The following is a 12,320-nucleotide window of genomic DNA, read 5'->3' as shown; positions in this document are numbered from 1 at the left end:
GCTCATAGCATCTCACAGATGGGAAAAGTGGGACTTGGAAGGGCGAAGTGACAGACCTAGGATTACAAAACTAGTATTCTGTCTCCTGACTGAATACTTAACCACTGTACACTTTGTTGTTTTTTTGTGGGGGCCCATGCTCCCAGCACTCTCTCTGACAAGTTAATACATTTTTTCTTTTGCAGTGAGAAGAATGTAAGTGTTGGAGAAACTGGAAGAGTTCATTCCAATAGGCCTTCCTTAAAAAGAACATAAACACCTTCCATGGAAGTTGAGGAGGAAGAATACTAAGTTTTATAGACATTTAAAAACTACATGTGTGGCAAAGTAATAAATCAACAGTCAGAGGTGGTTAACTATCAAGAAGCCAAAGTCAAAGCAATTTTTTAAACAGAAACAGCTTATTAGTTTGAGCAGCCCTCCTTGATATCTTGAGCCTGAGACTAAGAAAACTGGATGGCATAGTTTTGCTGTGATGATAAGGCTAAGGACTGTGAAGGAAGGTGCCATGGGAGAGCATGACTTGAAGCTGCTTGTCAACATACCAGTGACAATACAAGCTGAACAGAGAAAAACAAGAAGAGGCTAGAAGACTGGGAGGGGTGAGAAGTTCACATCCTGAGACACTGAGTCAGAAGATGAAAGGGGATGCGTTACCACTAAGTCAAATATTTTAAAAGGTGAAGACAAAACAGAAAGAGAATTACCTCTCTCCTTATCTCATTTTTTAAAACTTTGCAAAGGTAGAAAGTAATATAAATTGGATCTTGCTTTATACAAGTTTGTAAACTTTAATATGTCAAATAATGTATTAATTTTGCTAATAGACATTTTAGCACTGAAGAGGATTTAAATGACTTATGGGAACTTCTAGAGAGCAAGTAACTATTCTAATTTATTTTTTTTGCAATTTAAATTTTCACATAATGAACTTACAGGACACTGGCACATAATTTGATCCAAGGGAAAAACATATCTCATTACAATAGTGTGTTGGAACACCTGATGAGCAAAAGAAAAAGAATTCCTATACATAGATGTGTTTCCTTGTTTTATTCCTCTCTTTTCAAGGTATGAATCATTATTCTCTTATGAGTAGAAAGGAGGACAAGCAATTTCACCCATTTGTGCCAGGACCGAGGCTGCATGGAGCTTACGAAATAACAATTTGCATCTTTAGAACTGTATCCATTACCTACTCCTTTAACTGCTGGGAAACTTTTCAAAGTGTTGCAACTGGCAAAATCAGGTTAATTCAACAGGTTGTTTTCATCTCTGGTGAAAAGCTTGCATGAGGGTTGCATTTTAAAATGTCCTCACACTGTTTTATCAATTGAAGATGACAGAATCTATGTTATGTTTTTACAGTACCAGTCTGTAATTTGGTGGTCTCTGAAATGGAAAAACAATTAAACCTAAATTGATCTGTTGTATGGTCACCTCCTTCTCACCAGGGTCACTAAATCAGTTCACCTGTGACTTGTCAACTCTGTTCTCCCCGCCATCTCATACACACATGAATATTTAGACCAGGCAGAACTTTTAACATGTTACTATGAAATTACTAAATTCTTGAGACCCTAGTGTATCATGACCTAGATAGTAGGCACACAATACTAATTGAACAAATAAATTCTGCCTTTTTTGTTATATCAACTTTTACTGTGTTGATGGCTATCTCTAAATTCTGAAATGAGTTTTTGCTGAAAAGGATGTAGATATTTACTCACATCATGTAATGAGATTAGGAACCATAAAATTAAGATCTTAAAACACATTTCTTAAGTTGTCATAAAATTCATATTGTGAAAAATCTGAAAATTATTTTTTTACTTTGGAGGTTGCTTTCAAAATCTTAGTGTAAAGAGATTAACAGGATGTTATTGCCACTGGTTTTATGTATTAGTTTAATCAAAAATGATCAGATAGCAGTAATTTCATATGGTTCTACCTGATTAGAATCATTAGACAGCTGATAACTGTAATATAAAACATCAAATGGAATAATGTAGCCCTATGTCATTCCAAAGAGAAGTCTTTGCAGGAGAGAATGACTTCAGCTACTTTGAAATACGCTTAAACTACATACAACACATATTCAGCACCAGGGCTTATGGTGCTAGCTCTTCATATTTAAGGATGCTACTGGTGAGGCTCAGAAGTTGGATTCTGACTGGGCTTCCTCAGTGCACATCAGACGGGTGTCACAGGGACAGTCACAGATAACTTTGGGGTAACAAGAAGCAGGGACACTGTTTAAAATAAATAACTTCTGAATCCAAAAATGTCATGTTGGTCAATCACTTAAAAATCCCATTCCCAAAAGTATGCTGTGTTTGATCCCTTAGCTTCTCTACCTTCCACAGAAAGTGCTGAGAGGCAATAAAACTTTAAGAACTAGGAAGAGGTAGGAAACTGAGTAACCAGCCATTTCACAGGCAATAATTGGCTACGGAGTAAAACTGGCTTTGTTGTAAGTCAGAAACTGACTTGATCATTTCTTTAATATAGAACATAATCACCCACAGCCATTAAATGACTTTATGAAAAAACAGGCACACTAAGTATGATACAGAATGATCACAAAACTACTTTCAAAACATGTTTTAAAACTCTGAAACATAAGAGATAGTCTCTTATTTTCTAATGGGGGCAAGGAGATCCCACATTTTCTGGAAGGTAAAACACAGATCAAAACACTGGACATAAAGATAGGCCTGTAAATCAACAATGAATTTTCCACAGAAAATCACAGAAATCCTCATTCAGAATCCTGTACTATCCTTATCCTAGGGTACTGAGATTTAATCAACTCAGACACTATACACAATTCTGAGTCTCTTCTCATTTTTTATTTTATTTTTTAAAAAAGACAGATTTAGGATATTGTAAGAAATTACTAAGTTACATTTTTTTTTAAAATCTGTCAAGTACTACAGTAATGGAATAAATAAATAAGATTTTTTAAGTTCAATGTTTATAGACATATTTATAAAAAAATGACTGAATTAGAAGACATTAAATAATGTTGATACACACCAGGAAGGGATTAGGCAAGGAAAGGCACATCATTTCACCACAAGAAATAAAGACCATACTTGGAAGTCAGTGACCAGCCAAAGCTTTAGGTCTTGTGGTAGTTTTCCTAGCTCCACAGGGTCATTATGGTTGAACTTTCTTTATGGTATTTAGCTGAAATAAATAGATAGCAGTTGGAGAATTTTACTCTGTGACCCTAATGTAATGTTAAAAACAAAGCACTCTTTTAATAAGCCTGGTGTGTGAAGAGGGAAGGAACAAAAATCCAAAATGGTTGGTGATACTGAAAATCCTATTGACATATTAAGGAGAGTTAAAAAAAAAAAAGTGTCTGGCTGAATTGGAATTCTTGCAATTACAAAGTTAAAATTCCATGTAAACACCTCCTTTATTGTAAACAGACACAGTGTAGATAAACAACTGCCATATTTCACCTCAGATGAAGCTATATGCCAATATTTAGGGAAAAACATCTTAGGTAATTTCCCTATTTCAGATAGTCTAAGTCCTTGAAAATACACTAATACCTCTGGCTGACTGGCTATCCACAGTAGCAAAATGAATATAAGTTTTGACAATTTATAGGGGTCTCAAAGAATCTTAAGAGTTTCCAGTTGAACAGATACAGTTATTTTACTGAAAAGTCAACAGACATCAGCAGAACTCACTTTGGGTCACTCTTCCACTACCAATTTTCTTTCCCAAATCTGTGCCAAGTGTCTATTCATTTTTTTCTGTCTGGATTTTGAACCTAGATTAGTTTGCCTGACAGATGGAATCCCTCAGGTTCCCATATAAATTTCAGTGGTATTAAGGAACAACCATCTGTATGAATAAATAGAATGGATTTTCAGGATAAAATGGTATACCCACAAAAAAAAAGTTAAATTAAAAACAATTAGGGGCAGATAAGGGGAAAACATTAATATCAAAAATCATAAAAATGGCAATGCTAAAGCAGGCAGCTTCCCACTCAGGCCACACGATATGCCTTCATTAAGGTGTACTCTTTCCGGTTGGTATGAGCAGCCCAGATGAAGAGAGCAGAAGCCATGAACTGTAAGGGAGCTGAGACGCAAGCCAGGCAGAAGGACCATCCAAATTCGCCAGACACATTCTCAGGCAGCTCTAGCTTCTGGTGGAGTAGTTCAATTCCAGCAATGTAACAACTCACTGAGCCCAGTGTACACAGACCTTGGAGGAAAATTTAGAAAACAAAACATAGCAAGGTAAGAGCATGGTAAGAGCTTTCCAGGCAACAGGACAGGGCAGTAATATGTGATCCCTAAGGAGACAGGAAGAAGATAAAAGTATGATGAAAAGACCCACCTGCAAGGAGATGGAGAATGCCTGTGGCAATGGTGGGATACAAGCTTCGGCAGATACAAGCACAAAGTCCAATCAAAGCCCCAAAGCACATCAAACCTAGACTAACAAAAGGTAAAAGAAACTGGCAACGCCAAAGATCTGATTTTAAAAGACAGAGAAAAAAGAAATGTTATCATGATTTCAGCTTTTCCACAATGGCAATTTCTTTCATATTCTAATTAGAGCTTTTCTCAAAAAGTGAGGAGTACTTTAACAATTAGGTTTTTTCCTAAAGCATACTGTTCAAAACTATGCCAACTTTGTCCTGATAAAAGTAAAAGGACACTAACAGTTAACTGCTACTGAGGACTTACTATGTATCAGGCAGTGTTCTACACATGCTTTGTGTATTAATCCTCCCAACATCCCCATGAAGTAGGTACTAGTACTATTATCTCCATTTTATAAATGTGGAAACTGAAACAAGAGGTATAAATAACTTGTACAAGGTAACACAGTAAGTGGTAGAACCAGATTTGAAGCAGAGCATTCTGGTTCTACATACAAACAAATCTAAGTCCTTACAGGATCTCAAGGTAGGAATAACAAGTAAATGAACAGTGATTATAAAAGACCTGCCAAAAGAATATACATAAAGCATAAAGCAGAGGATCTAGTATGCACCAGGCACTCAATAAGTCATAGTTTTAATTATTATAAATTCCCTCAACAACAAGGGAAAAAAGCTGATGACTTTACAAAGTATCCCATTACATTTTCAGATTATTTTAATTAGAGGAGTGTAGTAGTATCAACTCTAAACCAACTTTTACCTTTTAGTGCTAGTTTTACTTTCTGAAACCAGATAAAAGTCTTTTCTCTAACTTCCCTTCAAGCTCTGTTAGTAATAAAATTCTTTCTATGTATTCATAATGCAAAATTGAATACTTGCCACTTAATCAATGTTACCTTTCATGACATGGTCATTCTTGTGGGCAAGCTCCTATAACTCCCCACAGCCTAGAAACTAGGTTCAAATCTGAAGACAGTATTTCCTAGGCAGCCTGACCATCAAGGAATAGAATGCTCCTAACACTGAGGTGACTCATAAAGCTTGCAGTCAACTGTTTTCACATATCCCTATCTGAACTCAGATAAATTAAGTGTTTAACTCAAATACAGAAATTTATTACTTATCTCTATTAAATTTCCCCCTTAAATGGGCCCATTAATAACATCTTATAGAGGGTCTGGATTCTGTCATCCAATGTATTAGCTGCTCAACTTCATATTTGTGATTTGTTATGTATCTAATGTCTAAAATATGTTATCAACAGAACAGAGTTTATTGGGATAATGCTAGAGACCTGATTTCAAGTTGACACACTGTACTAACTCATCTTGTTCCAAAAACAGAGTTTAACAAAAGGCAAATGCAGTTATTTTCTTTTTTCCTCCAAATAGTCCTGCTGAGTTCAAAGTACTCACAGGTCCGAAGCAGATCAATCCCACTATTGTGGTTTCCAGGATCAACAAATTTCTCCATGAACTGCTCATTTAGCGTGAAACTCATACATTTTGTGACCATATCAAATGACTCTGGAACAAGAATAACAATGATTGCTTGTTGTTTTAATTATAAACATTTAACAAAAATCTCTTTCATTAATTGCCCTCTGAAATAGAAAGTGATATGGAAAAATGTTCTCAGGGAGACAGCAACCTCTATGGCCCCACATGATACACAGGATTCACCAATGCCCAATAGACTGGTGGTCCTCAGCAGTAGGCTTAAGACATGGACACAAGAAGGAAGAAAAACATTATGAGTAGTAAAATAAATGAGACTAGATATGTAAGAAGACTAGGAAGAAAAAGGAGGGGCCAAAGACTGGAAATAAACAGAAACTTTGATGATCTCCCCGAAACGGACTCCCTCAGCCATGTTCCCCATCTCAGGTAATGACACTTCCATCCTTCTAGTTCCTCAGCCCAGAAACTTTAGAGTCCTTCTTGCCCATATGCCTTCCACTAGGAAATCCTAGAGGCTCTACCTTCAAAATATATCTAGAATTCAAGCACTGCTGAGTACTACCGCCCTGGTCTGAGTCACAATCACCACTCACAACCACCACCTGAATTGACAGTAGCCTCCTGACTGTCTCCTGGCTTCCACTTTTACCAACTACCTGTTTCCAACACATCCACCTGGGTGGCCTAATTATCTTACTTCTGCTCAAAGGCCCCCCTATGGCTCCACCACATTCAGAGTGAAAACCAAATTCCTTGTCATGCCTAGAGAATCCTACATAATCTGTCGACTCCCACTCTGTGAATATGTCTCTGGCAGCATATCCAACTCTCCCCCTATCTCTTTCCCTTCCAAGCCCACTGCCTTCCTTGCTGGTTCTGGAATATTTCAGGCATGCTTCCACCACGAGGACTTTGCAGTAGCCATCCCTTCCAACCTTCATGATTCTCCCTGCCGCCACAATTACCTACATGGCCAACTCCTTCACCTGTTATCAAGTCTTTTACTCAAGTGGTGTCTTCTTGTTGAAGCCTATCCTGCCTATACTAACAAATCGTGTAACTCATGCCTACTAACATCCCCTTTCCTACATATTTCCAAGTCCCCTTTATCTTCCTGTATTTTTCAAAGCACATGTCATCTTCTACTATATAATTATTTATTCTGTTTACACTGTTATAATTATTTATTCTGTTTTCTGCCCGTTAGTCTTTATTAGAATGTTAGCTCCTCAGAAGTAGGGATTTGGGGTTTTTTTCCCTAATGTACTCCAGACTCCTAGAACCTGGATCATGAAGGCATGTAAAAAATGTTTGTTGACTAAACGATGAATGATTGCTACAATTCAAATATCAATTGCTCCTATGCTCTCATAAATAGCATTGAACATTTTAATAAATTTTAACCAACTTTCACCTCTTTCCAAAATACTTTCTTTTTTCCATATGAAATCACAACTACCATCCTTCTGATGTATGGCAACTCAAGCCTGTTGTGCTATGATTTGAATACAGTGCTTCCCACCAAGAGGCCAACAGAAGTAGTTGTAAATGGAAATAAATTATCAAGTTGTTTCTTACAAAGAGCTCTAAAGCTTCCATCTTAATAACTGGAAATTAAAATTTTTAACTGTTAGGGAAGCTTACAGAATAAACCTGAGAGACAATTATTTAGATTTTTTTTTTACTTCTGTAATGCACATTTTTAACCTATAAACTCCTATCAAGATTGTTGTAAAACAGTCTCAAATATGCAATTTAAACAGAGTTGGTCAAATTATATCCTCTAAGATTAGAGGGCAAATGATAATATTTACTAAAACACAGACAAACATAAAAAGACTACCAATTCATATATGTTAACTTCATTTTGGATACCACTCCTTTTACCTGTTACCAAGTATTTAAAATCTGCCAAAGTTCTTTTCCAATTACTTCCTCATGACATATCTGAGATTAAGAAAAAGATAAGTGGGTAAATAAGAACAAAGATTTGTAAACAAGTGCAATGTTTTTCCCAAGATAAGTTACTTATCCAACTGATACTAGCGAGTACTATGGCAATTCATGGAAAGTGGGGAGAGAAGGTGGTAGGGAGAGAAGAGACGCGTAAGATTTATTTGGGCCATCATCACATTAGTTTCTGTATTACTGAGTAGGTAAAAGAGACAAAGTTAAGAGAAATACCTGTCCTTTCCGGTGGGCTATACCAGTATGTGTTCTGGGGTATAGTGATACACCGTCTCCACAATCCCACCGTGCCATTATATCGGAAAAGTGCATCGTTGTAAGTCTTCTCATCTGCCTCATCACTAGCAAAGTCGGTCCAGATGCTTTTGTTCAAATCACTGGAATTTTCTTGAACTGGACTTCGATATTCATACCAGAAGTCTGTGCCAATTGAGGCGGCCATGTAGATGGTAGAAATGAGGCTAAGCACACAAGCAATTACAAATGCTGTAGCAAAACGGTTATCCATTCTGGCATTCAGACTGCTCTGTTTAAAAGTTGAAGAAAGAAGAAAAGTTAGACTTCAAGGACAAATACAGATTTTGAAAGCAATTATCTCAAAATCACTCTTTACCCTATTCCCCATCCCACGGATCTTTAAAATAATGTATAATCATTAATGAACATATATTTTTAAAAAAGAAGTAAGCATGTGCTTAAGTTCAAAACAAAACTCATTATCATGAAAGTACTTATTGAATGCTCACATACCCAGGATGCTACGGAGACAGAGGTCTTGTTCTCTAGTCTATCACCTGCACACTAAAACAGACAACACTGAAATGGACATACACATTACAGATACAAACAACAGACATGCCCAGAGTCAGCAATGTACCTTGCATAAATTTTTAATTACAGATTGAATTTTTATACAAGCTGCCAAGCATTGTGTTCTGGGTCTGAGTGTGGAAAAGGCATAGGAAAAGGAAGCAGGGGAAATCTGCCCCTCCCAGTTTTCCTCTGAATAGGGAAACCTTCTAAAACAAGGTTAAGAGTCAGGAGCTATTTAGAAGACAGTTGAAAATGTTTATTAACCCAGAAAGGTTGTTGCGGGCGTACGAAGAGCAAAGAGAATAATAACATAGAATAATGCCAGATACCAATCTGCCCCTAATCCATTAAAGCTAAGCCAAGCTCCTTTACGCTGCCAAAGTCTTCACTCCTGTCTACTCTCTCCATTTCTTATACTTTTGAATCTCCTCATCTGCAGACTAAATGATTCCTTCCCAGCCGGAAAGAAAATTCTGAAAGGGGCAAAATACGAACACTCTAAAGGCGTGGACAGGCTCAATGGCAGTAGTAAATGGCCGCAATAAAATGACTCAAGGCGGATCAAGCTGAGTCAAACACTGCAAGTATATACCATGACCGCACCAAACACCTTACAAAGGAGCACGAAAACAGGCTCGCAAACTGGGGTTGCTGAGTTTGGAAAATGGCAAGTGACTCAGGAGAGATCAAGGCAATTACAATAATTAACGATAACTCCAGAAGTTGGGTTTGTATTTTTATTCTTTTTAATTCCTTTTCATCCTGGTGCTCTCAAATGACCTTAAAAGGTCTGGGGTACCGGGAGCGGCGGTTTGCCCAGGCCGGACGCCCGGCGCTGTCACCTCGCGGGGCGCACCTCGGGGCCGGGGGAGGTCGAGAAAAGCCGGGGCTGGGGCGGGGCAGCCCTGCGCGGTCCCCAGCCGGGGACCCCAGGTACCCGACCAGGCCCCTCCCCAGATTACCCGGCCGAAGGAAAAGCCCCGCCTCAGCCCCCCGCTCAAAACCCGCACAGCCCCGGCCGCGCCCGGGGAGGGAGCCCCTCTTCAAACGGCTGGAAACGTCGAACGGCTAACGCGACCCCAGCCCAGCAACGCCGGTCCCGCTCACTCACCGCCCATCCTCCTGCTCCGCCAGCTTCACCCTCAAGCTCAAACCACTGCACCCTACTCTCCCCGCGCCTCCTCTGACGCACTTCCCTGCAGAGCCCGCCCCCTCCATAACTCCCGCGCCTCCGCCTCCGCCTCCACCCCGGGCCGGGCCTGGCCCCAGGGCCGTGGGGGCTTCTGGGAGTTGTAGGAGGCACAGAGGAAAAGCTGCGAGAGGCGGCAGTCGGCATTCCCGGCGCCACGCGCGGTGCATTGTGGGAGATGTAGTTCAGCTCTCCCGAAGGACAGCCGGTGCGCCAAAGGGAGGTCTGGGCTGATGGCTTCTTATATTTTACTAAGGAAGGGACGAAGGTCCACCGAGTAAGGCGACCTCTTTACGGTTACCGCTGGTCACTGATTGTGCCTGTAAAACTCAGGTTTTCCAGTCCTGTGCTTCTCCTACCACCACCCTACTTGTGAAGAGCAAAGAGATTAGACTTTTAAAATATTAACCCATTATTTTCTCTCCCACAGCCTCACTCCCATTGCAGCAGATAGTCTTTCTGATTGTATTGCTTAAGTTTAGACTAAGAAGGCTATAACCTGACAGACGGTATCCAACTAGAATGTAGTGACGTTCTTCGAATTTTATATAATTTATGTTTGTGGCTGCCTTCTCTTTATGGCAAGTGATATTTGTCATCTATTTACTGTAGTAAAGCTTACTTTTTAAATAAATTACAGTTAGTTAAAGAAGAATATTAAGTTAATACTGAGGGTCCCCGATATGTCAAAAAACGTGAATAAAAAGTTGTTTATGTGGTATGAAAAAGAGAATTTTGGAGAACATTGCCTTAAGCAGATAAGGTCATGGACAGCCTCAGAGCTGTCAGGGCTCCTCAATGCATTTATTCACCAGGAAGTTTTCATCCATTGATCTTCATTAGACATCCCCTACCTCTATCTCCAGTGAAATGGAACTCTTTCTCCAGTGAAGTCTCATGGTAAATAAACCCAGGGTAAAGAGAAGTTTGGAAAAGGAAGAGAAAGACACCACCTCAGTCACAGAGAAGGGAACTGAGCCTAGGGAAAAACTGACTTCAAGCTTGAATATTTGAGTGGGCTGACTAGCTTTGTGACATTAGACAATTTACTTAACCTCTTTAAGTCTCAGTTCTCTTTTCTCCAAAATACGATGTTGACGGTAGCACCTATCCCACGTGATTATTGTGAGGATTAAATGAGAAAATACATATAAAATACCCAGCACAGGGTCTGGGGCATAGTAGACAATCATTAAATTATTATTATTTGCAAACATTTGTTCAACACCTATAAACTTCGAATAGGGTTGGTGTAAATGCTTTTTTAAAGTTCTCAATTCCCCTGTAGGCTGGAAATAAACCATTTGTAGAGGGGTCCCCGATCACTTCAGGACGTTTTTGAACCTCTGGAATAACTGCCAAATGACTTGGAAAGACATGTCAGGAACAGATTTCAGGCATCTTTGCTGAGCTCTGCTCAAGAGATTTCCGGGTTGGGCTCATACATAAGTCTTTAGGATTCAGGAGGTGGGTATTTCTGAGGAGACCGGCAAAGGAGGATGATGCTTTCATCCATCAAGTCTGCAGAATGCCTAGAAAAAAACAAGACACATTTCAATCAGCAGTTTAGTATGGACCTGGAAGTGTCTGTGTATTTGAGGTTGTAACCATCCTGCCCACTCAGCACAGAGAATTTGAACCACCTCGTCACACCCAGTACCACCAAGCACACGACCACATCTGATGTAGCTCTACATTTTGGGTGTTTCTATCTTCTATTAATGTTTCTTCATTGTGTGGATAGGCAAAATAAATCCTTAATAAATTAATGGATTTCAATTTCTGTTTCCATTTCTTACTATGCTGTTTGGGAAATAGTAGCCAGCCTGACATTTTTCACAAATGTTAAAGATGATTTAGCACAACAGGTTCAGATTATGAAATTTAGATTTAAAAGCAAAGTTGAACTAGACCTCTGGCTTAATTTGTTTAAAGATGGTCCTAGTTTCTGCAAGAAGATGTAATAATTACATTACACTTTAAATAAACCCAACAACCAAAAATCTAGACATGCAGATATTATAATTTTTTATATTATGTGCTTACAAAACAACTATGCAAGAATTCCCTTCAATACAAAATTCCCTAATATGTTTAAATATTATTTTTAATTGTACTTTTCTTCAGAATTAAAAATTATGTTAAGCAAGATGTATCTATGTTGTATTTTTCTCACATAATTTTATCCTGGTTATTTTCCTTATGAATTTTGGAATCAGAATGGAAGGAAATAGAAATATATGCAAGTTCTGGGTTCCAATTAACAACTATCTTCAAAAAAAGGCACCAATTTCTTTGTACCAATTCACTATAGAATAACAGCAAAATTAATCAAGGACAAGGCAAATAGAAAAGTGCATCTAAAATGGCTCTTTCGTTTTAGTAACTCGGCACAGAGTAAACGCAACACAGAGCAGCAAACTATAGTAGACCATGCTTCTGAAGGACAGAGAATGACCATATGTAGATG

At 38.7% G+C, this 12,320-nt stretch overlaps 1 protein-coding gene across 2 annotated transcripts; it reads right to left on the bottom strand.

Moving 5' to 3' along the window:
- Window positions 1-2,830: 2,830 nt before the first annotated feature.
- On the bottom strand, window positions 2,831-9,907 carry CLDND1 (claudin domain containing 1). 2 transcript variants are annotated; one of them, XM_072966816.1, is made up of 6 exons: window positions 9,773-9,898; window positions 8,599-8,649; window positions 8,065-8,374; window positions 5,836-5,946; window positions 4,369-4,506; window positions 2,831-4,233 (listed from the first exon to the last, which is right to left on the bottom strand). In XM_072966816.1, the coding sequence occupies exons 3-6, from the start codon at window positions 8,354-8,356 to the stop codon at window positions 4,013-4,015; spliced, it is 762 nt and encodes a 253-aa protein (XP_072822917.1). In that variant the 5' UTR covers window positions 8,357-8,374; window positions 8,599-8,649; window positions 9,773-9,898; the 3' UTR covers window positions 2,831-4,012. The 2 variants fall into 2 exon arrangements, with proteins under 2 accessions (XP_072822917.1, XP_006208124.1); XM_006208062.4 differs by lacking the exon at window positions 8,599-8,649 and having other exon boundaries at window positions 9,773-9,907.
- Between the last annotated feature and the right edge of the window lie 2,413 nt (window positions 9,908-12,320).

This window comes from Vicugna pacos, chromosome 1 (assembly GCF_048564905.1).
Source record: "Vicugna pacos chromosome 1, VicPac4, whole genome shotgun sequence".
NCBI classification, from domain to species: domain Eukaryota; kingdom Metazoa; phylum Chordata; class Mammalia; order Artiodactyla; family Camelidae; genus Vicugna; species Vicugna pacos.
The sequence above is the reverse complement of the archived record's forward strand: the minus strand, read 5'-3'. Positions and strand labels throughout refer to the sequence as shown.

Excerpts from the sequence above, each read along its gene's own strand:
- CLDND1 (XM_006208062.4), bottom strand. The coding sequence starts at position 8,356 with ATGGATAACCGTTTTGCTACAGCATTTGTAATTGCTTGTGTGCTTAGC. Across the intron at positions 4,507-5,835 it reads GATTGATCTGCTTCGGACCT|ATCTTTGGCGTTGCCAGTTT; the intron begins GTGAGTACTTTG and ends TTTTAAAATCAG. Across the intron at positions 4,234-4,368 it reads CATTCTCCATCTCCTTGCAG|GTCTGTGTACACTGGGCTCA; the intron begins GTGGGTCTTTTC and ends TTTTCCTCCAAG.